The sequence below is a fragment of the Choloepus didactylus genome, chromosome 5 (genome assembly GCF_015220235.1).
Source record: "Choloepus didactylus isolate mChoDid1 chromosome 5, mChoDid1.pri, whole genome shotgun sequence".
NCBI lineage: Eukaryota > Metazoa > Chordata > Mammalia > Pilosa > Megalonychidae > Choloepus > Choloepus didactylus.
In genome coordinates this window covers 164,964,255-164,990,922 of record NC_051311.1, presented here as the reverse complement: position 1 = coordinate 164,990,922, position 26,668 = coordinate 164,964,255, and the positions used below count along the sequence as shown (strand labels likewise).

The 26,668-nt window shown below is 52.1% G+C and overlaps 2 protein-coding genes across 2 annotated transcripts; both read left to right on the top strand.

Annotated features, from left to right (window-relative positions):
• The first annotated feature begins 461 nt into the window (after positions 1 to 461).
• NPC1L1 (NPC1 like intracellular cholesterol transporter 1) lies at positions 462 to 14,071 on the top strand. The gene is made up of 9 exons (XM_037837587.1): positions 462 to 549; positions 1,759 to 3,269; positions 5,659 to 5,759; positions 6,106 to 6,278; positions 7,279 to 7,407; positions 7,871 to 8,053; positions 8,597 to 8,709; positions 8,912 to 9,039; positions 13,941 to 14,071. Exons 1-9 carry the CDS (start codon positions 496 to 498, stop codon positions 13,952 to 13,954), a joined length of 2,406 nt encoding a protein of 801 aa, XP_037693515.1. The 5' UTR covers positions 462 to 495; the 3' UTR covers positions 13,955 to 14,071.
• Positions 14,072 to 14,316: 245 nt separating this feature from the next.
• Positions 14,317 to 25,240, top strand: LOC119535499 (NPC1-like intracellular cholesterol transporter 1). Its single transcript, XM_037837816.1, has 10 exons — positions 14,317 to 14,481; positions 16,926 to 17,116; positions 17,352 to 17,476; positions 18,508 to 18,669; positions 20,890 to 21,018; positions 21,696 to 22,005; positions 22,213 to 22,444; positions 22,618 to 22,731; positions 22,824 to 22,986; positions 25,038 to 25,240. Exons 1-10 carry the CDS (start codon positions 14,317 to 14,319, stop codon positions 25,238 to 25,240), a joined length of 1,794 nt encoding a protein of 597 aa, XP_037693744.1.
• Positions 25,241 to 26,668: the final 1,428 nt, after the last annotated feature.

Sequence of the window (26,668 nt, the reverse complement as noted above, 5' to 3'; positions counted from 1 at the left end):
GGTCCCAAGGAGGGGTTGGTGCAGGATGGGGGTCAGAGGCTGGGGGGGGGGGGAGGGGCTGAGGGCTAGGAGGCGTAGTGCTGACCCCCAAGGCCAAGCCTGAGCCATGACCTGGGGTCCATCCCCATCTTTCCTGGGGCCCGGGCACCCTCTGCTCCAGAGAAACAGTGGGCAGGGGCTCCCGTGGGGCTGGCCCAGCTCTCAGGGTTTGTCGCTTGGGAAGTGGGTGGAAGGGAGCCCCCACCAACTCCACGAAGAGGCTCATGGAGGAGGGTCCCAAGGAGCAGGGCCCACGTGGCCAGGTGAGACAGGCTGCTTGTAGATCATTAACCAGTCGGGAACCCGTGAGGCGCAGGCTCGGCCCCATTGGTCCCCAACGCAGTAAGTCCAGGGCTGTCACAGGGGGCGGAGGCTCCCATTAGGCCATCGCAGGTGGCAGCTCTCTCTCTCCCTGTGGCCCGGCCTGCTCCCCACTGACCACCTCCCGGAGCCAGCATGGCCGTGGCCGGCCTGGGGGGCTGGATGCTCGGGGCCCTGCTCGTGCTCTCGGTGAGTCCTGGGGCCAGTGTCCCCCGCCACGGCTGCCTCCCGTTGAGGCCCAGGGACAGTGGGGGCTGATGGTACCTGGGGCTGGGGGCTGTGGGGCTCCTGGGGTGAGGGCCCCGCAGGGAGCATGGCGAGGGAGGGCCTCGGGGTCTGGGGACCCAGCAGTCCTAGAGAATCAACAGGGGGCCAGGCTGGTCTCTGGATGGATGACGGGTTCCCAGACACCCAGAGGATGGGGTGTGGGTGCAGGGTCCCGGGCGGCTCCAACTGCCCACTCTTCAGATCATGGGGTTGAAGTGGGCCACAAAGGTCAGGGAGGGGGTGGGCAGGTGGGCCAGGCAGGCCTGGGGCTCAGAGTCACCTCATCCCTGTCCCTGCTGTGGGATCCTGGCTTGAAGTGGCTGGGGGTGGAGGTGTGTGTGGAGCCTGGAGAGGCAGGTGGGGTGGCGGGGAGAAGAGCCGGTCCTGAAGATGTGTGTGGGGTGGGGTTTGGATTCAGCCCCGGAGGTGCTGGGGATGGGTAACACCTGGAGAGCCCTTAGCATCCTGGAGAAGGTCTGAAGGTCTGGACTCTTAGGTGACTTGTTGACTCTCACCTGCATGAGAGTGGGTGGGGGTAGGAGGAGAGCCCACGCACTTCCAGAGAGGACCCCAGCAGAGCCGTGGGTGCAGCCGTGCATCCTAGGGGTGACGTGGACAGTGCTGGCCGGGTGGCTGGTGACCCCAGGCACCCTCAGTTCCCCAGCACCCAAAGCAGCTCCCGGGAGTCAGTGAGCCTCAACTCCTCCCTCCTTCTCCCAGTCCCATCCGGCCTCCCCATTTCCCTCCAGGGCCCTCACTTCACCAGCGTGACTTTTTAAAGTGCAAATTCCAACCAGGCCACTTACTTTCCTTCCAGGCCTCCAGTGCGCCTGGGGTCAATGGTCTGGCCGTGCCCCCTTTCTGGTCTGCCCCCTGCCCACTCAGGCTCCATGAGGTCCCTCCCCCCAGGGCAGGCTCACAGTGCTCGCTCAGTAGGCCCACAGCCTCGGACAGTCTCCCCATCTCCCCCTCTGCATGGAGATGCTGCCCGGTGCCATCTCCCCAGCTGCCTGCCCCTGCCCCGACCCTCTTTCTTGCCCACCCCTCCACCCACCCTCAGGACCCTGGTCCTGGCTGCCCGGCCATGCGCCTCGGTGCTGGGGACCTTGGGTGACGTCCTTGTGCCCACAGGCCCAGGGACAGCCGTACACACCCATCCACCAGCCGGGCTACTGCGCCTTCTACGACGAGTGTGGGAAGAACCCGGAGCTGACGGAAGGCCTCACCCAGCTGTCCAACGTGTCCTGCCTGTCCAACACGCCCGCCCGCCACGTCTCCGGCCAGCACCTGACCCTTCTCCAGCGCATCTGCCCCGGCCTCTACACGGGCCCCAACACCACCTACGCCTGCTGCTCGATCGAGCAGCTGTTGTCCCTGGAGCTAAGCCTGACGCTCACCAAGGCCATCCTCACGCGCTGCCCGGCCTGCTCCGACAACTTCGTCAGCCTGTACTGCCACAACACCTGCAGCCCCAACCAGAGCGTCTTCATCAACGTGACGCGCGTGGCCGAGCGGGGGGCCAACCAGCTTCCGGCCGTGGTGGCCTACACGGCCTCCTACCGGCGCAGATTTGCCGAGCGGGCCTACGACTCCTGCAGCCATGTCCGCATCCCCGCGGCTGCCAGCCTGGCTGTGGGCACCATGTGTGGCGTCTACGGCTCGGCCCTCTGCAACGCCCAGCGCTGGCTCAACTTCCAGGGGGACACGAGCAATGGCCTGGCCCCTCTGGAGATCAATTTCCATCTCTGGGATGACGGCCAGGCCCCGGGGGATGGGATGAGGCCCCTGGATGAGGAGCTGGTGAGCTGCAATGCATCCCAGGGAGAAGATGGGGCAGCCTGCTCATGCCAGGACTGCGCCGCATCCTGCCCTGTCATCGCCCGTCCCCAGCCCCTGGATGCCACCTTCCGCCTGGGCCGCATGGAGGGCGGGCTGGCTGTCGCCATCATCCTTTCCTCCGTCTTAGTTGTGCTCACCGCCTTCCTCCTACGATCCCGTGTGTCCGGCTGCAGGCGCAAGGCCAGGACAGCGGATGCCAAGAAGGGCGCAAGCCTGTCCACCCACACTCTCCTTGGCCGCTTCTTCCAGGGCTGGGGCACCTGGGTGGCCTCGTGGCCGCTGACAGTGCTGGGGGTGTCTGTCGCCGTGGTGGTGGCCTTGGCGGGGGGCCTGGCCTTCACGGAACTCACCACGGACCCCGTGGAGCTGTGGTCGGCCCCCAGGAGCCAGGCCCGGCGTGAGAAGGAGTTCCACGACCAGTATTTTGGCCCCTTCTTCCGCACCAACCAGGTGATCCTCACAGCTCCCCACAGGGCCCCGTACCGGTATGACTCCCTGCTGCTGGGACCCAAGAACTTCAGCGGGATCCTGGCCCTGGACCTGCTCCTGGAGCTGCTGGAGCTGCAGGAGAAGCTGCGGCACCTCCAGGTGTGGTCGCCAGAGGAGCAGCGCAACGTCTCACTGCAGGACATCTGCTATGCCCCTCTCAACCCGGACAACACCAGCCTCTCCGACTGCTGCATCAACAGCTTCGTGCAGTATTTCCAGAGCAACCGCACGCACCTGCTGCTCACGGCCAACCAGACCCTGATGGGGCAGACCTCCCAGGTTGACTGGAGGGACCACTTTCTCTACTGTGTCAAGTGAGTCCTCTTTGTGTCCAGCCAGCTGGACTGACGAAGGCTGGCTCCAGAAAGGGGGTGCGTGGCGGCTATTAGCTAGGCCTCCCGAGAACCCAAGGCCAGGAGCACGGCTCGGGTTGCAAGCATTCTGGGTGTCCCTGGGGAGCTGCTGGTCTCTGTTGTATTTCTTGGGGGTTGCACAGGCCTCTTTCTCTCTCTGTGGCACCTTCTCCAGATCCTCTCTCTTCCTCCTCTCAATCATAGGTCTTGCTTGCAACAGCAAGTTTGCATGTGGCCATCACAGCCTCTCCAGATTCATTCCATGTGGTCTTTCTGCTGAGCTACTAACACAGCTGGGAACATCCCTCCATTCTCTTGGTTTCAGTCACTGGAGAGGAATCTGACTGGCTCAGTTCATGGTTGTTGCTTTTGTGCCGGGCCTGGGTTGCAGGCCAGAAGGCCACTGGCTCATAAGATTCTGTGGTGTGAATAGTAAAACGTGCTCTTGGCTTGATCCCACTGGCCCTGGGCTGGGCACCCCTGTGAGGGGTGCAGCTCACCCCTTTAGGTGGTTTTGGAGCTAGGCCTGCTTGATCCTCACTGCTGTGGTAGGGAGGGACACACAGGATGGCTGCTGGGCCCTGCAGGACTTAAAAGGGCAGCAGGGACGCTGAGGCTCCCTGGGATTGAAGGAGACCAGATGTCCTGCCATCATTTGGCCTTAAGGCCCATTTATGCACTTAAAAATGACTGAGGACCCCAAAGAGCTTCTGTTTAAGGTGGGTTTTGTCTACTGACATTTACCACCACATTAGAAGACATTTTTTAAAAATTTCTCAATTCTTTTAAAAATAACAATAATGAACCCATTATGTGTTGGCACACATAGCATAGCTTTATGAAAAAAAAATGACTATAGTTCTCATGGTGATAAGAGTACATCATTTTGCGTCTTGAGTTTTTGGCTTAATAGGAGATGTCTGGATTCCGATATCTGATTCCGCGTTCAGTCAGTTGCAACGTGTTGGTTGACATATACTAAGAATCTCTGGCCTCACGCGCATGTGTAGTTGGAAATGGGAGGAGTGTTTTGACGGCCTTTTCAGATAATTGTGAATATTCTTCTCTGATACTACACGAAAACTCCACAGCGGTCTTTTGTTCAATGTTGGTTGCAATATGGAATCTGAAACCATTTCAATGAACATTTCCTGCTATGTACACTTGCAAGAGAATGAGGGTACACATGGTAAACAACAAATAGCGTTACAATAACTGTGGATTTAGTTTTGACTTTGCTGCCCCTTGGGAAGGTGTCCAGGATTTCCAGGATTCCCCAGAGCACATTCGGAGAACTCCTGGAGTAGATGAGCGAGCTAGTACTGTCTGCCCGCTGCTGCCCAGCTTTCTATCTCACAGCCCAGCCCAAAGCTGGGACATCCTCTCAAGGGTGTCTGCACTCTAAGGCAGGGCACCACGTGTGTCATGGAGCACGGGATAAGCAGGCTGAGCTGGGGACAGGACTGGCCCTGAGATAGAGGCGTGAAAGAAGGGAGGCCGTGCTACTGCTCAAGAGGCACCAGTGGGCAGGGTCCCAGGTGCACGGCCTCTTAAGGTTGACAGACCTCACACACTAGCTTGATGCTGATTTTGGAATCTCATAATTCTTAGATGGTCCAATCATCCTCATTTCACAGGCAAGAGAACTGAAGCTCAGAGAGGGGAGGTGAGTTGTCCAAGTTCACAGGGCAAACAGGTGTACAACCAGCACTCCCAGAGTGACCGTTGACAGACACCCCTTGCTTACTCAGTGCCAAGTACATCCGCATAACTCAGTTGATGGAAACTGAAGTCGTAGGGTATGGAGAACTTGTCCAGGGTTGACTCCTTGGGACCCCGGGGCTTCAGGGCCCACAGACTGAACTCCAGCACCGGGATGGTTTCAGAGGCCCTGGGAGGGGAGCGGCTGAGAGAGCAGTGCTCGGGGCTTCCCAGCTCCAGGTCAGTGGTGAGAGCTAAAGCTCTTAGGCCAGACCTCCTGGGATGGGATCCTGGTCCCCCACCGGTTGTGGAACCCTGGGATTGTTGCCCAATCCACTTTCTTCATCCAGAAACAAGAATAGCAATGGTGTCTGAACCACAGGGCTGGTAAGAGGATGAATGAGATGACAGAGACAGTGTTGGGGTAGCACTCAAAAATGTTAGCTCCAATGCACTTCAATGATTGGGGACTGCATGCAATTTTGTTTGGAGAAGTGGTTCTGAGTCCACAGGCATTGAAAATCCAAAGGGTTAGGTGGTCCCCAGTGTCCCTCTGGCTCCCATCTACTTGCTGTAGGCCTGGGGTGTGGATGGGCAACTGAGGCAGGGAGGAAAGGCCCCTTTCCCTCTCCTTGTCCTCTCCCTTCAGCACCCCGCTCACCTACAAAGATGGTACCAACTTGGCCTTGAGCTGCATGGCTGACTATGGGGCCCCTGTCTTCCCCTACCTCGCTGTGGGGGGGTACAAAGGTAAGCTGGGCGGGCCCTGGGAGGGAGCCAAGGAGGGGACAATAATGGGGCAGAGATGAAGGGGCAGGGGGCTGGGAGTGGTGATGGGCATTCTGGCTGCTGAGAGATAACCAGGGCTTGTGGTGGAGCTGAGGAAATCAGGGCTGCAGCCCAAGTCATCCTGTCTTGGCTCTGCCTCCTTTCTCTGCCACCCCCCTTTGCTTTCCTGTAGTGTGGTTCATGTGTGCTTATTTTCTACTGGGAAGGTGGGTGAGGTGGGGGAAGGCAGGGTTTCAGACGAGGATGGCATGGGGGTGTTAGGAGGGCCTGGATGGTTGGAGCCTCCCACCAGCATCTCTTCTTCTAGGGAAGGACTATTCTGAGGCAGAAGCCCTGATCATGACCTTCTCCCTCAACAATTACCCTGCTGGGGACCGCCGGCTGGCCCAGGCCAAGCTGTGGGAAAAAGGCTTCTTGGAGGAGATGCGGGCCTTCCAGCTTAGGACGGCTGGGAAGTTCGAGGTCACATTCATGGCAGAGGTAGGGCTCAGGGTGCCCTGGCTCTTGGGGTGCAATCCAGGTATTTTAGCATCAGCTCCTGTGTCCCAGTCCTGGTTTTGCCACTTTCAGAGTGACCCTGGGCCAGTGGCCACCCCTCCCAGCATCCTGCTTATAGACCAGGGTTCATTAGGGTGCCCTGTTCTTATAGGGTTGCTCTGGGCCGTCTGGCAGCTCATCCAGGCACATGTGACTTAATGTGTACTTAGTACTTAACAGCGTCAGCTAGTGTGGTGGTGATGATGATGACGATGACAATGATGATGTGATGATGATGATGATGATGTGGATGGTGGTGGTGAGGATTTTAATGATGATGATGATAATGACAACCACAATGATGATGGTGGTGATTGTGATGATAGAAATGATGATGGTGAGGAGAACAACGATGATGATGATGACAAGGATGATGATGATAGTGATGATGACAATGTTAATGGTTATGATGATGGTGATTGTGATGATGATAATGATGATTGTGATGATGACATTGATGATATGACAACAATGATGTTGACGATGACAATGATTACGATAGTGATGATGATGGTGATGATGATGATGATAGTGATGATGCTGATGATGGTGATGATGATGGTGATAATGACGGTGATGATGTTGATAGTGATGATGATGGTGATGATGGTGATGATGATGGCAATGATGAAGATAGTGATGATGATAGTAATGATGACGACGATGATGACAATGATGACTATGATGGTGATGATGATGATGATGATAGGGATGATGATGATGGTGATGATGATGGCAATGATGATGAAGATAGTGATGATGATGATGGTGATGATGATTGCGATGGTAATGGTAGTGATGATGATGATGATGATGATGAGGATTATTTCCCTTCCCTCTCCTCCCCCTCTGACCTATCCACCCCCCACAAATTGTGGGCTCTGAGAGCCAGGCCTGACATTGAGCAGGCCTGTTTAATGATGCTTGTTGGGTGTGTCCACAGCATTCTCTGGAAGATGAGCTCAACCGCACCACGGCAGAGGACCTGCCCATTTTTGCCATCAGCTATATCATCATCTTCCTGTACATCTCCCTGGCTCTGGGTAGCTACTCCAGCAGGCACCGTGTGCTGGTGAGAAGTGCTGGCGGGAGGGGCGGCAGAAGGATGGGCTGACCTGAGGCCCTGGGAACCTTCTTGAGCTGACAGCCCCATCAAGGCTTCTAAGACTTCAGTAACTGGAGCACCTCAAAAGATGGAGCAAAGCAGACACACCCACAGGCAGCCAAAGTGGCTCTCCCAGTGGGTGCTGTTTCTTTAAAACGTTCTGTTTTGAAAGGCCAAGTAAAGTTTCATTCTGCTATGTGGCAGGCTCACACTGTGCTTTGGTTACCACTGGCTTACTCTTTGGGAGGACAGGTCTGGAAAGGGGCTTCATAATGACGTGAGCTCCTTGCCACTGTGGGACAGCAGCAAGCAGAGTGTGGGCTCATGGGTGATGCTACCCCCTGCCAGATCCCTTCCTTCCCCGGGAAGGGCCATCCACAGGTCTTGGCAGGAGTGCTGGCAGCAGAGGCTGAGCCTGATTTCATTGCAGGTGGACTCCAAGGCCACGCTGGGACTGGGTGGTGTGGCCGTGGTGCTGGGCGCGGTCATGGCCGCCATGGGCTTCTTCTGCTACCTGGGTGTGCCCTCCTCTCTGATCATCCTCCAAGTCGTGCCATTCCTGGTGCTGGCTGTGGGTGCCGACAACATCTTCATCTTTGTTCTCGAGTACCAGGTAAGAAGGGAGGAGCTCCGTGCTCCTGCTACTCTCGTCTAGTCCGCTGTCCCTGCCCGACATCATCCCTGAGCCAATTTGTGCATTCTTCCAGATGTTCTCCATGCCCCGACATACATATTTATAATACCTGTAGAAAATAGAGTGTTTTCATTTATTTATCTTCACATGAATGGATTCTTCCTGCACGTATCACCCAAAAGATTCTTATAAAGCTGTGTTGGTGCATTACAGGCACCTCCTGTCTTTAAACTGCTCTGTAGCATGCTGTAGTAAGGAGAAATCAGTTTCCTCAGTGTCTCCCCAGTTGATGAACACTTAGGGTTCTGGCAATTTGCTGGAACTTGCCAAGCATTGCTTGGGGTCAGATCCTGAGAAGTGGAAAGCGTGGCCGAGTTAGCAGGGGAAGGGCAAGCGCAGCCTCCTCATGTCTTGCTGGGTTTCTTGGCAATGGCCATTCCTGGGGGCAGCTCCTTGCTGGCCTGAGAGGGCCTGTGCCCCTTGCCCGGGCCCTGGACCCCGTTCCTGTGTCCACACACAGAGGCTGCCGAGGAGGCCCGGGGAGCAGCCGGAGGAGCACATCGGCCGAGCCCTGGGCAGAGTGGCCCCCAGCATGCTGCTGTGCAGCCTCTCCGAGGCGATCTGCTTCTTCCTGGGTGAGACTCGGGTGGCCTTCCCCCCAGGAGCTGGCCGGCAGGGGTAGACCAGAGGGCCGGGCGTTGGCGAGGGTGGCGGGTGTAGGGCAGACCCCCATCTTGTCTGCACCCTGACTCCGCGGGAGCCCACCCCCTGCCCTGGAAATCCAGCTGGCCTCAGAAGCCAGCCTGCAGCCTTGACAGGCCTCTTCCCCTCCCACAGGGGCCCTGACGCCCATGCCGGCCGTGCGCACCTTCGCCTTGACCTCCGGCCTCGCGGTGCTCCTCGACTTCCTGCTGCAGATGTCGGCCTTCGTGGCCCTGCTGTCCCTGGACTGCAGGAGGCAGGAGGTAGGCGCGGGGAGGCCGCGGAGCCCTTTCTTCCTCCGTGCAGGAGGCAGGCTCCCGTCCGGGCTGGGAGTTGGGGTGGCTTCCCTTCCACAGAGCCGGCCCAGAGACAGCGGGTGGGTCAGGGGCAGGAGCGCTGCGCTTGGAGGGAGATACTTGGCCAGTATTCCCCTATTCCCCAGAGAAAATTACTTCATTTCCTTCTTTCTTAATTAGAGAAGTTGTAGTTTTGCAGAAAAACCATGCAGAAAATAGAGTTCCCATCTATTCCCCCCCCCACACACATTTCCTTAGTATTACTAAGGTGCATTAATGTGGTACCTTTGTTATAATTGATGAAATAATATTTTTATAATTATATCAGTAACTATAGTCCATAGTTTATATTAGAGTTCACTGTTTGTGTTGTACAGTCCCACCTAAGTTTTTTTTTCCCCTAGTAACATACACGCAACACAGCACATCCCTTTCTAACCACATTCAAATATGATACAGTAGTACAATAATGTTGTGCTGCCATCACTACCATCTGTTATCAAAATTCTTCCAACACCCAAAACAGAAACTCTGTACCGATTAAGCTTAACTCCCCGTTCCCTACCACCATCCTGGCCCCCTCCCCCCGGTAACTGTATTCTAGTTTCAGACTCTGTGAATTTGCTTATTCTAATTATTTCACATCAGTGAGATCATACAATATTTGTCTTTTGGCATCTGGCTTATTTCACTCAACATGACGTCTTCAAGGTTCATCCATGTTGTCACATATATCAGAACTTCGCTCCTTTTCATGGCTGAATACTATTCCATTGTATGTATATACCACATTTTCTTTATCCATTCATCTGTTGATGAAAAATTTTAAATCGGAAAGTGTGAGTGCTTCAACTTCATTCTTCTTTTGCAAGATGGTTTTGGTTATTTGGGGCCCCTTACCCTTTCATATAAATGTGGTAATTCCCTTTTCCATTTCTACAAAGAAGGCTGTTGGAATTTTGATTGGAATTGTGTTAAGTCTGTAAATTGCTTTCAGTGGAATTAACATCTTAATGATATTTAGTCTTCAATCCATAAACACAGAATGGACTTCAATTATTTAGGTCTTTTTTATTTCTTTTAGCAATGTTTTGTAGTCTTCTGTGGGCAAGTCCTTTAAACCCTTGGTTAAATTTATTCCTAGATATTTGCTTCTTTTAGTTGTAATTGTAAATGGAATTTTTTTTCTTGATTCTTCATTACTGGTGAAAAGAAACATTACTCATTTCAGCATGTTGATCTTGTACCTTGACATTTTGCTGAGTTTCTGTATTAGTTCAAGAAGCTTTGTTGTGGATTTTTCAGGATTTTCTGTACATAGGGTCAAGTCATCTGCAAATAGTGAAAGTTTTACTTCTTCCTTTCCAATTGTATGCCTCCTATTTCTTTCTCTTACCTAATTGCTCTGGCTAGAATTTCCAGTACTTTGTTGAATAATAATCATGACAGTGGACAACTTTGTCTTGTTTCTGTTCTTAGAGAGAAAGCTTTCAGTCTTTCACTATTGAGTATGGTATTAGCTGTGGATTTTTCATATATCCCCTTTATCACATTGAGGAAATTTCCTTCTATTCCTAGATTTTAAAGTGTTTTAATGAACAAAATGGTGCTGGATTTTGTCAATTGCCTTTTCTGCATCAATAGAGATGATCATGTGTTTTTTCCTTTCATTCTATTAATGTTGTGTGTTACATTAATTGATTTTCTTATGTTAAACCACCCTTACATACCTAGATAACTACCTCTTGATCATGGTGTATAATTCTTTTCACGAGCTGTGGATTCTGTTAGCTAGTATTTTGTAGGGGATGTTTGCATCTATATTCATAGGAGATATTGGTTGTAATTTTCTTTTTTCATTGTATCTGCATCTGGATCTGACATTAAGGTGATGCTGACCTTGTAGAATGAGTTAGGGAGTATTCTTTCCTCTTCAATTTCTTGGAAGATTTTGAGTAGGATTGGTGTTAATTCTTCTTGGAATATTTGGTAAAATTCACCAGTGAAGCCGTCTTATCCTGAGCTTTTCTTTGTTGGGAGTTTTTTTTATTACTGATTCAGTATCTTTACTAGTTATTGATCTGTTGAGATCTTCTATTTATTTTTGAGTCAGTGTCAGTAGTTTGTGTGTTACATTTCATCTAGGTTATATAATTTGTTGGCAAGCAGTTGGCCATACTTATGATCCCTTTTATTTCTGTGGGGTTGGTATTAATGTCCCCCCTTTCATTTCTGATTTTAGCTAAAGATCTGTCAACCTTATTAATATTTTCAAAGAACATAATTTTGGTTTTGTTGATTCTCTTTTTTTTCTTTTAAATCCTCTATTTCATTTATCTTCACTCTAACCTTTGCTATTTCCTTCTTTCTGCTCACTTTGGGTTTAGTTTGCTTTTCTTTTTCTAGATCCTCCAGTTGTGAGGTTAGGGATCTGATTTGAGATCTTTCATCTTTTTTAATGAAAGCATTTAGAGCTGTAAATTTCCCTGTCAATAATGCCTTTGCTGCATCCCATAAGTTTTGATATGTTGTATTTTTATTCTCATTTGCCTCAAAATGTTTCCTAATTTCCCTTGTGATTTCTCTTTTACCCTTTGGTTGTTTATAAGTGTGTTGTTTAATTTTTACTTATTTGTGAATTTTCTAGTTCTCCCTCTGCCATTGATTTCTAGATTGTGGTTGGAATAGATAAATTGTACAATTTTAATATTTTAAAATTTATTGAAATCTGTTCTGTGACCTAACGTGTGGTCTGTCCTGGAGAATGAGCCATGTGCACCAGAGAGGAATGTGTATTCTGCTGCCTTTTGGTGACGTGTTCTATATACGTCTGTTAGGTCCACTTGGTTGGTCTATAATATTGTTTAATTCTTCTGTTCTTTTATTGATCTTCTGTCTAGATGTTCCGTCCCCTATTGAAGTGGTTTATTAAAGTCTTCTACTACTAATGTAGAGCTATCTATTTCTTTCTTCGAATCTGTCAAAATTTGCTTCATATATTTTGGGCCTCTGCCTTTAGGTGCATATATATTTATAATTGTTATGTCTTCTTGAACTGACCCCTTTTTACATATATAGTGACTTTCTTTGTCCATTTTAACAGTTTTTACCTAAAGTCTATTTTGTCTGATATTAGCATAGCTATCCTACCTCTCTTCTGGTTATTTTCTGCGTGGTATATATTTTTTCCAGCCATCTACTTTCAATCTACTTATGTCTTTGACTTTAAGGTCAGTCTCTTATAACAGTATATAGGTGGATCGTGCTTTTTTTATCCATTCTGCCAATCTCTGTCTTTTGACTGGAGAATTTAAACCATTTACCTTTAAAGCAGCTACTGATAATGCAGGGCTTTCTTCTGTATTTTGCTATTTGGTCTTTGTAAACGTTATACCTTTTTTTTGTCCCTCAAATCTTCTGTAGCTGTTTACTTTCATACTTAGTTGATTTTTTGTTGTGTACTATTTGAGTTCCTTCTCATTTCCTTCTGCATATACTTTTCAGATATTTTCTGTGTGGTTACCATGGGGTTTAAGCTTAACATTCCTAAATCTATAACAATCACATTTGGTTTGATACAAACTTAGCTTCCATAGCATACACAAGCACTGTTCCCGTACCCTTCCATCTCCCCAATTTTTTGTTGACTTGTTACAAATTATAGTTTATACATTGTATGCCCAAAACCATAGATTTATTATTGCTTTCTATGTATTTGCATTTTAGCACTCATAAGAAGTAAAAACTGGAGTTACATACCACAAAAATACAATATGATCATATTGGCATTTATAACTACACATATGGTCACTTTTACCAGAGGTCTCTCTTTATACTGCTTCAATTTACCACCTACTGTCCTTTCTTTTCAGTCTAAAGGGCTCTCTTTAGCACTGTAGGGTTTGTCCCGTGGTAACAGTTTCCCTCTGCTTTTGTTTTTCTGGGAAATGTCTTACTCTCTCCCTCATATTTGAAAGACAGTCTGGCCATATATAAAATTCTTGTTTGGCAAGTATTTTCTTTCAGCCCTTTAAGTATTTCATCCTACAGCCTTCTTGCCTCCATGGTTTCTGATAAAAGGTTGGCATTTATTCATATTGTGTCTCCCTTGTTCATAACACAGCTTTACTCTTGCAGCTTTCAGAACTCTCTCCCTTTTTGGCCGAGAGAGTTTGACTCTCTGTGACTACTATGGCTACTATTATGTGTCTGAGCATGGTTCTCTGTGAGTTTAATCCTGTTTGGGGTTCCTTGGGCTTCTTGATTATGCATATGCAAATCTTCCATTAAATGTGGGAGGTTCCTGCCAATATTTCTTTGAATATTCCTTCTGCTCCTTTCTCCCTCTTCTTCCTTTGGCACTCTCATAATGCAGACAGCAGTGTGGTTTTTGGTGTCCCAGGATCTCTTAGGCTCTGTTGTCAGGGAGGGGCTGGCAAGGGCCCCAGAGCTTCTCCTACCATTTTTAAAGCTGCGTTTTCATGATTTGGCACATGTCCAGTTACTACAACCTTTAATTGTTACCCAGAGTTTGAGTAAGATGGCTCTGCCTGTTTTTGCTAGTTGTTCAAAGATTTTGTGGGAGAATGGCACTCGGGCGCACCTTAAGTTGCCACTTCAGTCAACTGGAAGTGAAAATAATTATGTTTTGGTAATTTGGGAGAATCTGATCAAACCCTGCTATCTGGTCTGTGACAGAGTCAAATTCACAAATTCAAGGATATTTGCTCAAGACAGGAAACGAAAGCCAAGAAGGGTGGCAGCCGGCTCCTCCCAGCACTCCCAGCCTCCCGCAGGGCAAGGGTGGACTGGGGTCTCCTGGGGTGGCTGTCTGCTCAGTGCACCCCTCCCATGTCTGCCTCCCCCAGGCCTCCCGCCTTGATGTCTGCTGCTGCCACAGGGTCTCCAAGCTGCCGCCCCCCGACCCTGGTGAGGGATTCCTGCTGTGCTTCTTTCGTAAAGTCTACACTCCCTTCTTGCTGAACTGTGTCACCCGTGCAGTCGTGGTGAGTGGCAGTGTGTGTGTGTGTCCACCTGGGGTATGGTGCCATTGTAACTGCCCTGAACTGCCTCTGGGGATCCCCCAGAGCCACCGAGGACACCATGCCCCATGGTGGGGGGATAGAGGTCTGCTTCCTTTGACTTTGCCCGGACCCAACCTGGGGAGCAGGACTCAGAAGGGCTGAGAGCCAGCCCAGGCCCCGAGGACCAGAGATGTGTGCTGGGGCTCTGTGTGACCACGGAATGCTTCCCGTGACACCTAACTTTCGGGGAGGCGGGGGGCAGGGGCCAGAGGATCTGATGCTGTCCCCTGCTCAGCTGGTGCTGTTCGTGGCCCTGTTTGGAGGGAGCCTCTACCTCATGTTCTACATCAGCGTGGGGCTGGATCAGGAGCTGGCACTGCCCGAGGTGAGCAGGGGCCCCCCAGAGACCCTCCCCTCTAACCCTTCTCCTATGGCCCTCGGCACCTCTGGGTGATCAGCTCTCCCTCCCCTGCTCTTGGCTTCTGGGGATCTGAGGTGGGGGCACCTGGGGGTAGGATGGGGAGGCCAGCAGCATGCAGAGAGAGGGCCTGGGGAGAGGAGACCTGGAGATGCATAGAAGCACAAGAGCTGGATGCCAGCACTAGACTTCAGGAAAGGCACGTCAGAGGTGGCTGGGGCGGACCTTGAGAAGCCTTCCCATGTGGAATGACCAGCTGGGTGAGCCCACACTGTGCTCCGTGCTGCCCCTGCCCCAAGCCTGGGGCTCCTGCTGCCTGAGTCCCGGATTCGTTACTACGCACCCAGGCAGCCAGGTAGCCCATGCAAGGTGGCGTGGCAGGTACACGGCGAGCCAGGAAGGCCCTGGGTTTTGCAGCTCAGGCTCTCCTGCTGCCTCCCACAGCCTCCTACCCCTGCCGAAGGGAAATGGGCCTCATCAGTTTAATGCCCAGCTGGCACGTGGTTCAGGTCATGTGATCAATAAGACAGACAGAGGCAGAGTCAAGACGGACAACGAGAATTAGGAGCTTGGAGGAAGGAAGGACCCGGAGGGCTTCTGGGAGGAGGAGAGTTTTGATCAAACCTCCGAGGAAGGGCAGGATTTGGGGAGGGGGCAGTGAAGGAAGATGGTATTAAAGGTGAGGGAAAGGGGCAGGCAAAGGCAGGTTACCTGGGCGGTGGGCTGCGGGTGAGTGTGGGGAAGGGCTGGGGGCTGAGACCCGAGAGCTGGAGGCCCAGACGGAGGGTGGTGAGCATGGTGCTGGGACCCTACTCTGACAGGCTTTGGCAGGCACTGGAAGCAGCTCATCAGGGAAGAGAGTGTGGTCAGCAAGAGTGTGGGGCTGACAGGAGTAAGGTGTACCCAAGCCCAGGAAGCTGCGGCTCGTCAGGGTGTGCAGCCAACATGCTGGCCATGGCCCGGAGACCAGGTGGGGATGAAGCAATAGGCCAACTGGACTGAGAAAGGGATCAGGCATCATGACTCATGAGCTCTCGAGGCAAGAGAGAAAACTCATGCAGACCATGATGATAAGGGCTGAGAGCCTGGTAGAACGGAGGCTTGGAACAGCCAATCTGGGGAGGATGCATAGAGGTTTAGATGATGGGTCTGCACTGCTGGCAAGAGGTACATCTGCGCTTGTACCCCTGTGTGTACTTCTGTTCAAATGTGTGCCTCTGTGCATGTAACCTTGTGTATGTATTCCTGTGTGTTTGCCTCTGTGCATGTTCATCTGTGTGTGCCTTTCTGCATGTGCCTCTGTGCGTTTGCCTCTGTGTGTGTGCCCCTGTGCATGTACCTCTGTGTGTGCCTCCTTGTGTGTACCCCTGTGCGTCTACCACTGTGTGTGTGCCTCTGTGTGTGTACCCGTGTGTGCCTCTGTGTATGCGCCTGTGTGTGTTTGCCTCTGAGTGGGTCCCCTGTGCGTGTACCCCTGTGCGTTTGCCTTTATGGATTACCCCTGTGCATGTGCCTCTGTGTGTATGCTTCTGTGTTTGTACCTCTGTGCATGTGCATTTGTGTGTGAGCCTCTATGTGAGTGCCTGTGTACCCGTGTGTGTGCATCTGTGCACATACCTGTGTATCTGTACCCATGTGCACCCGTGTGTACCTTTGTGTGTGTACCCCTGTGCATGTGCTTCTGTGTGTACCCCAGTGCGTGTACCCCTGTGCATGTGCCTGTGTGTACCCGTGTGTGCACCTGTGCATGTATCTCTTTATGTGCACTGTGCATGTACCCCTGTGCATGTGCATCTGTGCATGTATCTTTGTGTGTGTACCCCTCTGTGTGTGCATCTGTGCATATACTTTTGTTTGTGTACCCCTGTACATGTGCTCCTGTGTGCACCACTGTGCATGTGCCTCTGTGTGTTCCTGTGTGTGTGCATCTGTGCATATACATTTGTGTGTATAGCCCTCTGCATATGCATTTGTGCATGTTTATCTGTGCATGTACTCCTGTTCATATGCATATGTGCATGTATCTCTGTGTGTGTCTACTTGTATGCGTGCATCTGTGCATATACCTCCGTGTGTATACCCCTGTGCATGTGCATCTGTACATGTACCCCTGTGCATATGCATCTGTGCATGTACCTCTATGTGTGCCCATCTGTTTGTGTACCCCTGTGCATGTGTATATGTGCATGTATCTCTGTGCGTGTACCCCTGTGCATGTGCCTCTGTGTGTGTGTGCTTCTGTGTGTGTCCCTGGGCACCTTCCTTTGTGCATGTACCTCTCTGAGTGTACCCCTGTGCGTGTGCCTCTGTGCATGCTCCTCTGTGTATGTTCCTCTGTAGATGTGAGTTGGAGAAAGTCCACTAGGGTGGGTTTGGCCTCCAGGAGTTCACCAACATTTTGCATTTGCCAGGACTCATACCTGCTCGACTACTTCCTCTTTTTGAACAAATACTTTGAGGTGGGAGCCCCTGTCTACTTTGTCACCACTGGGGGCTACAACTTCTCCAGTGTGGCTGGCATGAATGGCATCTGCTCCAGCGCAGGCTGTGATGACTTCTCTTTAACCCAGAAGATCCAGTACGCCACGGAATTCCCTGAAATGTGAGTGACCTAGCGCCTCCCCCTGGCCCTTCCCAGCTGCCCCCGTGTGTATTACCCCGCTCCTCCCTCATGGAGTGCCCCCTCCCTGCTCTGCCCCATGGCTCCCCTGCTTGCCAGGGGGTCTGGGCAGGGCCAGAGCAAGGGTTCAGCCAGTGCAGGGACCCATCTCCCTGCACTCCTGGTCCTGGTTCTCCCTTTTGCCTGTTCCCCTGACCCTTCTCCTCCTGCTCTGCAGGTCTTACTTGGCCATCCCAGCATCCTCCTGGGTGGACGATTTCATTGACTGGCTGACCCCATCCTCTTGCTGCCGCATTTATACCTCCGGCTCCAATAAGGACAAATTCTGCCCTTCGACCATAAGTGAGCCCAGGGCCTTAGAGGGCCTTGCTGTCCATTGCAGCATGGGGAAACTGAGGCAGGAGAGGGCAGGAGTTGGTAGGGAAGACTGGCAAGGCTCCATCAGCCTCTCCTGCCTTCCTGGAAAGCCCCAGCTCTGCACTGTCCTCCTTCTGGTCAGAGGGTGGGGCCCAGGCTCAGTCCCACTAAGTCACAGGCAGAAGCTCCAAGAAAGGCACGTGTGGGTGCCTGCGCACAGACACATGTACAGATGCACAGCAGATGTGCATGCATGGACATGCACAGATGCATGCATAGATACCCAGAAAGACACACAGACACATGTGCAGATGCATGCACAGAGAGCACAGACGTGCACTGACACGTGGGCAGACACGTGTGCAGAGATGCACAGCTGACGTGCACACATGGGCACATGCACAGACACCCAGACAGACACACAGGCAGCTGTGCACAGATGCATGCACAGACACGTGTGATGGCACACGCACAGGCACATGTGCAGACACGTGTCAGGCAGGTGAACCCCATCACCCTGCTAGGCTCTTGTACACTCACATCCACTTGGGCAGTGTTGGCCCAGCTGCAGCATGCTCGGGGTGGGGCAGCTGTGGCCATCAGAGTGGCGAGTGCAGAGCAGAGGTGGCCAGTGACCCTGCCAATGAGGTGACTTCTATAGGAGAGGTGGCATCCCCTATGTGGTCTGACTCCACCAGCAATGCCCATTTCCCTGTCCCAAATTTATCTGCCTCACCTGCCCCTCGGTGCCAGCAGTTTGCATAATCAGGGAGGGGAACTGCTCTCCCACACTTAGAGCGGGAGATGCAGATCCCTCTAGAAGTGACACACTGCCTTACCTTCTTGTGGATGTGTGGCTGATGGAGCAGATCCTGGATGGGGGCAGAGGAGCAGGCCGAGGGAGGACGGGCCACCAGGCAGAGGGGAGGGGGCGGCCACTCTAGGCTCCCCAGGCTGTCCTGTTCTGGGCGTGCCCACCCTGGAAGGCCTGAACAGAGCTGCCTCTCTCTCCGCAGGCTCCCTCTCCTGCTTGAAGAACTGCATGGGGCTTACCATGGGCCCGGTGAGGCCCTCGGTGGAGCAGTTCCACGAGTACCTACCGTGGTTCCTCAAAGACCCACCCAACATCAAATGTCCCAAAGGGTTGGTCTGGGCTTCCGTGTGCAAGGGCAGGATAGGTGGGCCCTGGGAGTGGGAGACGGGAACAGGGAGGAGAGAGGAGGGAAGCTAGAGGAGGGAAGAGGGGGAAGAGAGGAAGGAGAAGCGAGGAGGAAAGGGGGAGGAGGAAGGAAGGAAGATAGAGGGGATGTTCTAGTTTGCTAATGCTGCCGGAATGCAAAACACCAGAGATGGATTGGCTTTTATAAAAGGGGGTTTACTTGGTTATACGGTTACAGTCTTAAGGCCATAAAGTGTCCAAGGTAACACATCAGCAATCGGCCATGGTGTCCAGAAAATCTCTGTTAGCTGGAAAGGCACATGGCTGGCATCTGCTCCAAAGTTCTGGGTTCAAAATGGCTTTCTCCCAGGACATTCCTTTCTAGGCTGCATTTCCTCAAAAATGTCACTCTCAGTTGCTCTTGGGGCATTTGTCCTCTTTTCGCTTCTCTGGAGCAAAAGTCTGCTTTCAACGGCTGTCTTCAAACTGTCTCTCATCCGCAGCTCCTCTCTCAGCTCCTGGGCGTTCTTCGAAGTGTCCCTCTTGGCTGTAGCAAGCTCACTCCTTCTGTCTGAGCTTATATAGTGCTCCAGTAATCAACGCCCACACTGAATGGGCAGGGCCACACCTCCATGGAAATTATCTCATCAGAGTCATCACCCACAGTTGGGTGGGGCACATCTCCATGGAAACACTCAAAGAATTCCAATCTAATCAGCACTAAAACGTCTGCCCCACAAGATTGCATCAAAGAATATGGCTTTTTCTGGGGGACATAATACATTCAAACCAGCACGGGGGGAAGAGAGAGGGGGGAAACAGGGAGGAGAGAGAAGGGAAGACAGAGGAAGGAAGAGGGATGAGGGAAGAGGGGGAGTGAGGAGGGAGGAGTGAAGAGGGAGGAGGGCTGTGCAGTTGCAGGCCGGCAGGTGGGCAGCCAGGGGACGCCTGGGCTAAGCCTTTTTTCTGGCATTCTCCTCCCAGAGGCCTGGCAGCTTACAGCACCTCTGTGAATTTGGACCCAAGTGGGCAGATTTTAGGTAAGTGCAGTCTACCCTGGAGAGAGAGCATCAGAGTTGGCTCCTGAGGGCCCCGGAAAGCCCCAGGACACCCTCTGCACCCCTCCCTCAGTCTCCCCCATCTTCTCTTTCTCCTCTGACTCTCTCCCCGGGGATCCTGCTACCACATCTTCTACATCTTTGGACTTCCCATTCTTGGGGGCCACCCACACCCCAAGTTAAGCCCCCTGTTCCCACCGTGCATACACATCCAAATGCCCCTAGGAGCTGCTGGTTAAATAAAATGTGATGCCTCTATGCAGCGGACTCTGAAGCTGCATTCACAGTCCCAGGGGCTGCGGCTAACCTGTCCCATGGGTGAAGGAACCGATGACAGCCGAGCCCCGGTGTCCTCTGCAGGGCTGGTGCTGGGAGGGGTCTGGAGTCCACACGGGCTCGTCAGGGAGCACTTCCCCTGGCACTTTCACTTGCTACTGAAATAGGTCACAGTCCAAATTATTTACAAACATGTATTGCTTTTACAATTAAGAGAGCAAACTAATAAACCCTCTTTCCAGCTAAAACTGGGCGAATCCTCCAATGCCCAAGTCAGAATGCAGGAGTGTGAGGAACAAGCACTATTCCTAAAAAGGAATAAATGCTCACCTGATTGTGGAGAAGAAAAGATTTATTCAGATCTTGCAAGAACGGGCGCCCAACCAAAATGTGGGGGGTTGGCGCACAGAACAATAGACCCAGCGGTATTTATTCCTTACACTTAACCGCAAGTCCTTCCCCTGTTTCTCCAGTGGCTGGATACTCCAGAGGTTACATTCTATTCCACAAGCCTAACTAGCCCACCCAAATTTGAAACACGCAGCTGCTGAAATTGGAAACATTTAAAAAAAAGTCTCCTGTGCAAACTTGGAACATTTGAAACAAGTCTCCACCTCTCTTTCCTTTGTTCTTTAACTGCGGAGCCATTCTGAGCTAGTTTGGTAACAACTTATGAAGCTATTTAAGGAAGCTCTACCCTCTCCCCACCAGTCTCCACCTTGCAAGGACAGTGGGTGGATAAACAGGAGGACCGGCCACCACTTATAGCTTGGCTTCTTGACCCTCTGCCATTCCCCTGAGCTGCCCCCACCCTGTGTGAAAGCTAAACTTAATCTAATTCACACAGGAGGACCCCCCGAGACCCCCCTGGCCCCTCCTCTACCCCCACCCACTCCGTCTCCAAGCTCCCCTGGCCCCTCTGCCCCCACCCATGCTGTCCCCTGTCCCCAAGCCCCACTGGCCTCTGTCTTCCCTCAGCAGCAGGGTCTGTGGCCAGTGTGGGGAGCAGTGTGGACAGATGGAGGTGGAATGTGGTTAGGCCAGGGAGGGAACAGACAGAGAGAGCCGCAACTCCCAGGGTCATTTTGGGCAGTTTCTGCCTCACCTTTGACCTTGGTCTTCCTATTTGGGCAGGGAGGTTAGGCTAGGTCAGTGGTTCTCAAAGTGGGTTCCCTCAGCACCTGGAGATTCTTAGAAATGCAAATTCCCAGGTTCTACCTGAGGCCTGCTGAATCAGAATCTCCAGGCTGAGTGGTTCTGATACACTGGGCAGGGGGCTCTCCCAGCTCCCTTCCTGCTCTAAGATTGTATACGTCCAAGAACATTCCTTTTCTTTTTATTTTCTCCAAATGAAAATCGCTGTATTGCTTCTTTCCCTGATATACATGCTCATTGTAAACAATTGAGAAATACTCTTTACTTCACTTACCTGACGATAGTCCTCGCCCACAATCCCATAGCTCCAACAATTCAACTGTCTCCATTTTTCATTCTTCCTTTCTGGTTCTTTTCTGTAGGAACACATAAACTTGCAAAGCAATTGTCCTGAATTACTTTCCAAAAACCCAGTGTGTCTTTTGAGACCCCACAAGGGAAGAATTTAGGCTCAACAGGGAGATAAAGCGGGGCCCTGGGTCTGATCTCGCATGGCTACAGAACACATGGGGCCCAGTGCGAAATGAAAATGTGGGGCCCCTGGTACCAACTGTAGGAGGGACTTCAAAATGGTGGTGGCACAGCGCTAAGCTGAGCGTGGAAGGCGAGGCTGACGACGGCGGTGGGGGCCTGCCTGAGACACCACAGTGGCCCTTGTGGTGGGGACTGACCTCGGCCCTCCTCTCTCCTGTCCTCTTGCCCCGCGCCTGCCCAGCCTCTCGGTTCATGACCTACTCCAAGCCCCTGAAGAACTCGCAGGATTACACGGAAGCTTTGAGGGCCACGCGGGCCCTGGCAGACAATATCACTGCTAGCCTGCGAGAGGTCCCCGGCACCGACCCGGACTTCGAGGTCTTCCCTTACACGTGAGGCCTCGGGAAGGCAGGGGTGGGGGTGACAGGGGCAGCCCACTGGGGACTCGGGTTCCGGGGTGCAGAGTTGCCAAGGAGGCCACCCCGGGGAGAGGACAGGGCAGAGGTGGAAGGTTCCGGGTTCTTGTCCTGGTTCTTGCACAAACATACATGCACATCTCCCCGAGGCCGCGTTGGTGACTGTGTCCTCCGGCCGGGCAGGATCACCAACGTGTTCTATGAGCAGTATCTGACCATCATCCCCGAGGGGCTGTTCATGCTCGCCCTCTGCCTGGCACCCACCTTCATCGTCTGCTTCCTCTTGCTGGGCATGGACCTCCGCTCCGGCCTCCTCAACCTCTTCTCCATCGTCATGATCCTGGTCGACACCGTGGGCTTCATGGCCCTTTGGGACATCAGCTACAACGCCGTGTCCCTCATCAACCTGGTCACGGTAACTCTCCCCAGACATGGGACCTGGGGGGAGAGTTCTGGAACAACTGGTTCTTTCTAGAACCCAGGCAGGGCTGGGCAGCCCTCCACCCTCCCTGCCTGCTTCCCTACCTCCTACCCCTGCCCCCGCGTTTTGCACCTGAAGCCTCCCCCAACCCCGACCCCTTCCCATAGGCAGTGGGCATCTCCGTGGAGTTTGTTTCCCACATCACGCGCTCCTTCGCCATCAGCACCAAGCCAACCCGGCTGGAGAGGGCCAAGGAGGCCACCATCACCATGGGCAGTGCGGTGAGTGGAGCCGGGCCTCCCGCATGCTGCTCCTGCTCCGGGGTGCCCCCCGTGCCCGTCCTGACGCCCGCCTGTGACACCCCCCCGCCCAGGTGTTCGCTGGCGTGGCCATGACCAACCTGCCCGGCATCCTCGTCCTGGGCCTAGCCAAGTCCCAGCTGGTCCAGATCTTCTTCTTCCGCCTCAACCTCCTGGTGACGCTCCTGGGCCTGCTGCATGGCCTGGTCTTCCTGCCCGTCGTCCTCAGCTACCTGGGTGAGTGCCCGGCTGCGCCCGGCTGCCAGCCCCCACCGCTCCCGCTGCCACCGAGTCCCAGGGCCCTCCCCGCTCCCGTGTGTATTTGTTACTGCCAAGACAGTGTGTGCTCTTTTCTGAAAAGCCCCAGAATACGCTCAAGCTACAGGCAAAACATGAAAGCACACACAATTGCACTCTGCTACTGCCAATGCACTTTTCTGTGTAGGTTTTTTTTTTTAACAAAAAATATGATCACACAATACTTCCTGTTTTGAAAGCTGCCTTTTTTTTTCCACTTAGTATATTGTGAACATCTTTCTTTGCCAGCAGATGTGTGTGAAATATGTTTCTATGGTATCCTATTCCAATGCTTTTTAACGTTTACCCATGACCTTCAATTGAGAACCAGTATGTCTGGGTACACACAGACCCGGACACGCATCGATGCTTTCTTGCACTTTGCTTTCTTGCGCTTTGCAGATATTGTGTGTTTTACAAACTGTGGGTTTATAACAACTCTGTGTCAAGCAAGTCTGTTGGTGCCATTTTCCCAAGAGCATGTTCTTACTTTGTGTCTCTGTGTCACATTTTAATTAAGGTGTGTACATTGTTTTCTCTTTAGACATAATTCCATTGCATACTTAATACACTACTTTTATATGCACTGGGAAACCAAAAAATTATGTGACTCACTTTATTGCGGTGCTCTGGAACCAAACTTGCAGTATCTCCGAGGTATGCCTGTACACAGACAATTAAAGCAAAAGTTCCACAGAATAGTACTTACCCTTACGATGCAACGTGCTTCTCTTATGTTTGCTTTCCTACTCTACCATTAATTTAAAAAATGTTGTTAATTTACTAAATTGATTTTGTGACTTGTTGAGTATACCATCCTATAATATGGATTAACCATAATTTATTTAACCAATTCCCAATTGTTGGGCATTAAATTACTTCTGACTTCCTATTATTAATTGCAACCGGTGCAATGAACCTCCTTCAGGCTGAATCTTTGACCTTATTTGCAATTATTTCCTGAGATAAAATCGAGAGGTGTCCATTGTTAATGTCAAATTGCCCTCTAGAAAGTGTTACCAGTTTAAACTTCTACTAGCAATGTACGCAGGTGCCCTTTTCTCTGTACCCTCCTTGTTGAGTGTTATCATGTAAAAATTGCTCCGTGCAGAGTTTTAAAATGAGCCACCCACGATGAGGGTGTTGCCCACTTGCAGTGTGGCCCAGCTGGGAGAATGAGTCAATTATACCAGTGTGCATTTGTGCATGAATACATGCATGTTTAATTCTTTGACATCCTCTAAGGGAAATGTTACCACCCCTCTGGGATGAGTGAGAAAACCCCTGTCCAAGGTCCTTGCGGGGCAGGGCTATGATCCCACACAGTCTGGGTGGGAAGGAAGAGAAAGGCCAGGAGGGGCAGCCCAGGGTCTGCCGGGACCAGAGGGAGCACAGGTGTCCACAACCGTAGGGCTGTTGGCTGCTCCTTGGATCAGCCTGGAGCAAGAGAGGGCTCCCCAATTTCCCTGGGGGGAGGGAGGCAAGGAACTTCCACACCCTGCCCTCCTGCAGGACCTCCTTGAAGTGGGCAGGGTGGGCAGGGGCTCAGGTGAGGAGCTCAAGCTTGGACTTGCTTCAGCACCTGGGAGGGACCCCAAGCCCCCAGGGTGTCCTCCCTGCCCTGAGTCTTTGTCCGGAGAGAGGAATGGCATCTCTTAGCAGGGACTTTGCAAGGACGACAGCACAGGATGTTTCTAGAAAGAGAGGGAGAGACTCAGCGGCCCCTTTGGGAAGTTTCAGGGGCTTCCCTGCAAGGACGTGCCTAGCAAATGGGATCTGCTATGCTCTTTAGAAGGCAGACAGGCCAGAGGTCCAAATGCCAGCCTAAATGGGGGGCAGCATGGAGCCAGGGCTGGAAGCTCGGTGCCGTGATGGATGTTGTCGGCTCTCGCTTTCCGAACCCTCCTTTCCCGGCTGGGCTGCTGGGCTGTACCTCCTGCTCCACTGCAGCCACTGCTGACCATGGCTCTCCATCTCTGCTGCCTCTCCAGGGCCTGACGTCAACCCAGCCCTGGTGCTGGAGCAGAAGCGGGCGGAGGAGGAGGAGGCAGCAGCCAGGGAGGCCTCCTGCCCAAAGCATCCATCTGTGAGCTGCACGACTGACAACACCTATGTCAACAGTGGCTTTGAAGACTGTGCCAAGGGTACCAGTGGCATTGGCCGTGCCTTGCGCAACACTGGCCCGGAGATCTGATGGAGCCAGAGTTCTGTCTACAGCTCGAGGACCCTGAATGAGGAGGGGCTGCAAGGCTTCCTCTTGTGGGGTCCCTCGACCTGGCCCCCTGCTCAGGGCAGGGTGGGAGAGGATGCCAATAGCAGTATCCTCGGGCCACAAGGTGCCGTCTCGGTCACCCCCCAGGTGGCCCTTCTGCTCCTGTGGCAGGGCTCCGGGGTGACTGAGCAATTGGAGACTAAGTCATCGTCAGATTGCCTCCTCATTTCAGGGACCCGGGCTCTGGAGCTTCTGGGAGTAGACACATTTCTAGGTATTTTTTTCCAGACTGCTCACTTTCTCATCCAACTTTTTCCTTCCTCATTCTATTCATCTGATTGTAAGAGCAAAAAAGCCTCAATTAGATGTTAATATGTCTTTAAGACTTTTTAGTATCCCTTGCGAACACAGAGTGTACCCCCACCCCTCCAGGCTGCAGACGCCTGCAGTAGACCAAAGAGACCCAGAGTCTGTGCCAGCACTGCAGGAAGCAGGCTGTAGCTGCCCAGTGAATATTATTCATGCACGTTGGTCATCCACGACTGTTTTTGGTGGGGAAAAGGTCAGGGGAAGAGGCAAGGAAGAGAATATCCTTACACACGCTCTGGTCATTGGATTGACCCCGCCTGGAAACACGGCATTCAGTTATGCCCCCAGCTCCGATGATTGTTAACACCATGGTGGCCAGGCAGGCACGTGGGTCTCTGAAAGGCTGCAGGTCCCAAGGATGCAGCCCGTCCCTGTTATTGCCCAAAGCAGGCTCATTGTCTGATGCAAACAGAGGTCAATGCCATGACAACAGGATTTCGAGAAAGGCAAGTTTATTGTGAGCAGCTCATCAAGGAGGCAGAAGGTAAACCTCAGATCTCTCTTCTGGAGCTGAAAAGGTTTGATGCTTTTATGAAGTTTTGGGTAGGTGGATCTAGGGGAGTGGTTTAGGATAATGCAAGGTGCATGGGTTAAGGGGCAGCCTAAAGTGTAGGATGCGTATTTCCAAATCATGCTGCTTTGTGCAGTGCATGTTAAAAAATGGCTGCTTAGCCTGCCCAGTGTGTGTGATTTTTATAATATAATTAGGCAAAGGTGACTTTAGTTCAGGGCTTCTCCTGACTGCACCTGCCCTAGTGGCTGAGTCAGCCAGGACCAGCTTTAGCAAGTGCTTCAAATGGGGAGGAAACAGTAAATTTTCTTGCAGTGTAGCCAGATGCTTCTGAAAAAATGTGCAGAGGTGGGAGCTGTAACTTTGGGTTGGCAGCCTGAAAAACAAGCTCAATAAGAAAAAGTAAAAGTTACAGATAAGCAACGATGTTACTAACTGTCTCTGAGCGGTTTCATTAACCCTTGCTGAGTCTCTTAGGAAGGGAGTTGGGAAAGCTGAGAAGGGAGGAGTGGTGACAAGCCCGTAGTTTC

What these genes read in the sequence shown, in the direction of transcription:
- LOC119535499 (XM_037837816.1), top strand. Translation starts at nt 14,317, where the DNA reads ATGCTTCCCGTGACACCTAACTTTCGGGGAGGCGGGGGGCAGGGGCCA. An exon ending in ATTCTGCCCTTCGACCATAA is followed by an intron (nt 17,477 to 18,507) that starts GTGAGCCCAGGG and finishes CTCTCTCCGCAG; the next exon opens with GCTCCCTCTCCTGCTTGAAG. An exon ending in TTCGAGGTCTTCCCTTACAC is followed by an intron (nt 22,006 to 22,212) that starts GTGAGGCCTCGG and finishes CCGGCCGGGCAG; the next exon opens with GATCACCAACGTGTTCTATG.
- NPC1L1 (XM_037837587.1), top strand. Translation starts at nt 496, where the DNA reads ATGGCCGTGGCCGGCCTGGGGGGCTGGATGCTCGGGGCCCTGCTCGTG. An exon ending in CACTTTCTCTACTGTGTCAA is followed by an intron (nt 3,270 to 5,658) that starts GTGAGTCCTCTT and finishes CTCTCCCTTCAG; the next exon opens with CACCCCGCTCACCTACAAAG. An exon ending in CGCTGTGGGGGGGTACAAAG is followed by an intron (nt 5,760 to 6,105) that starts GTAAGCTGGGCG and finishes CTCTTCTTCTAG; the next exon opens with GGAAGGACTATTCTGAGGCA.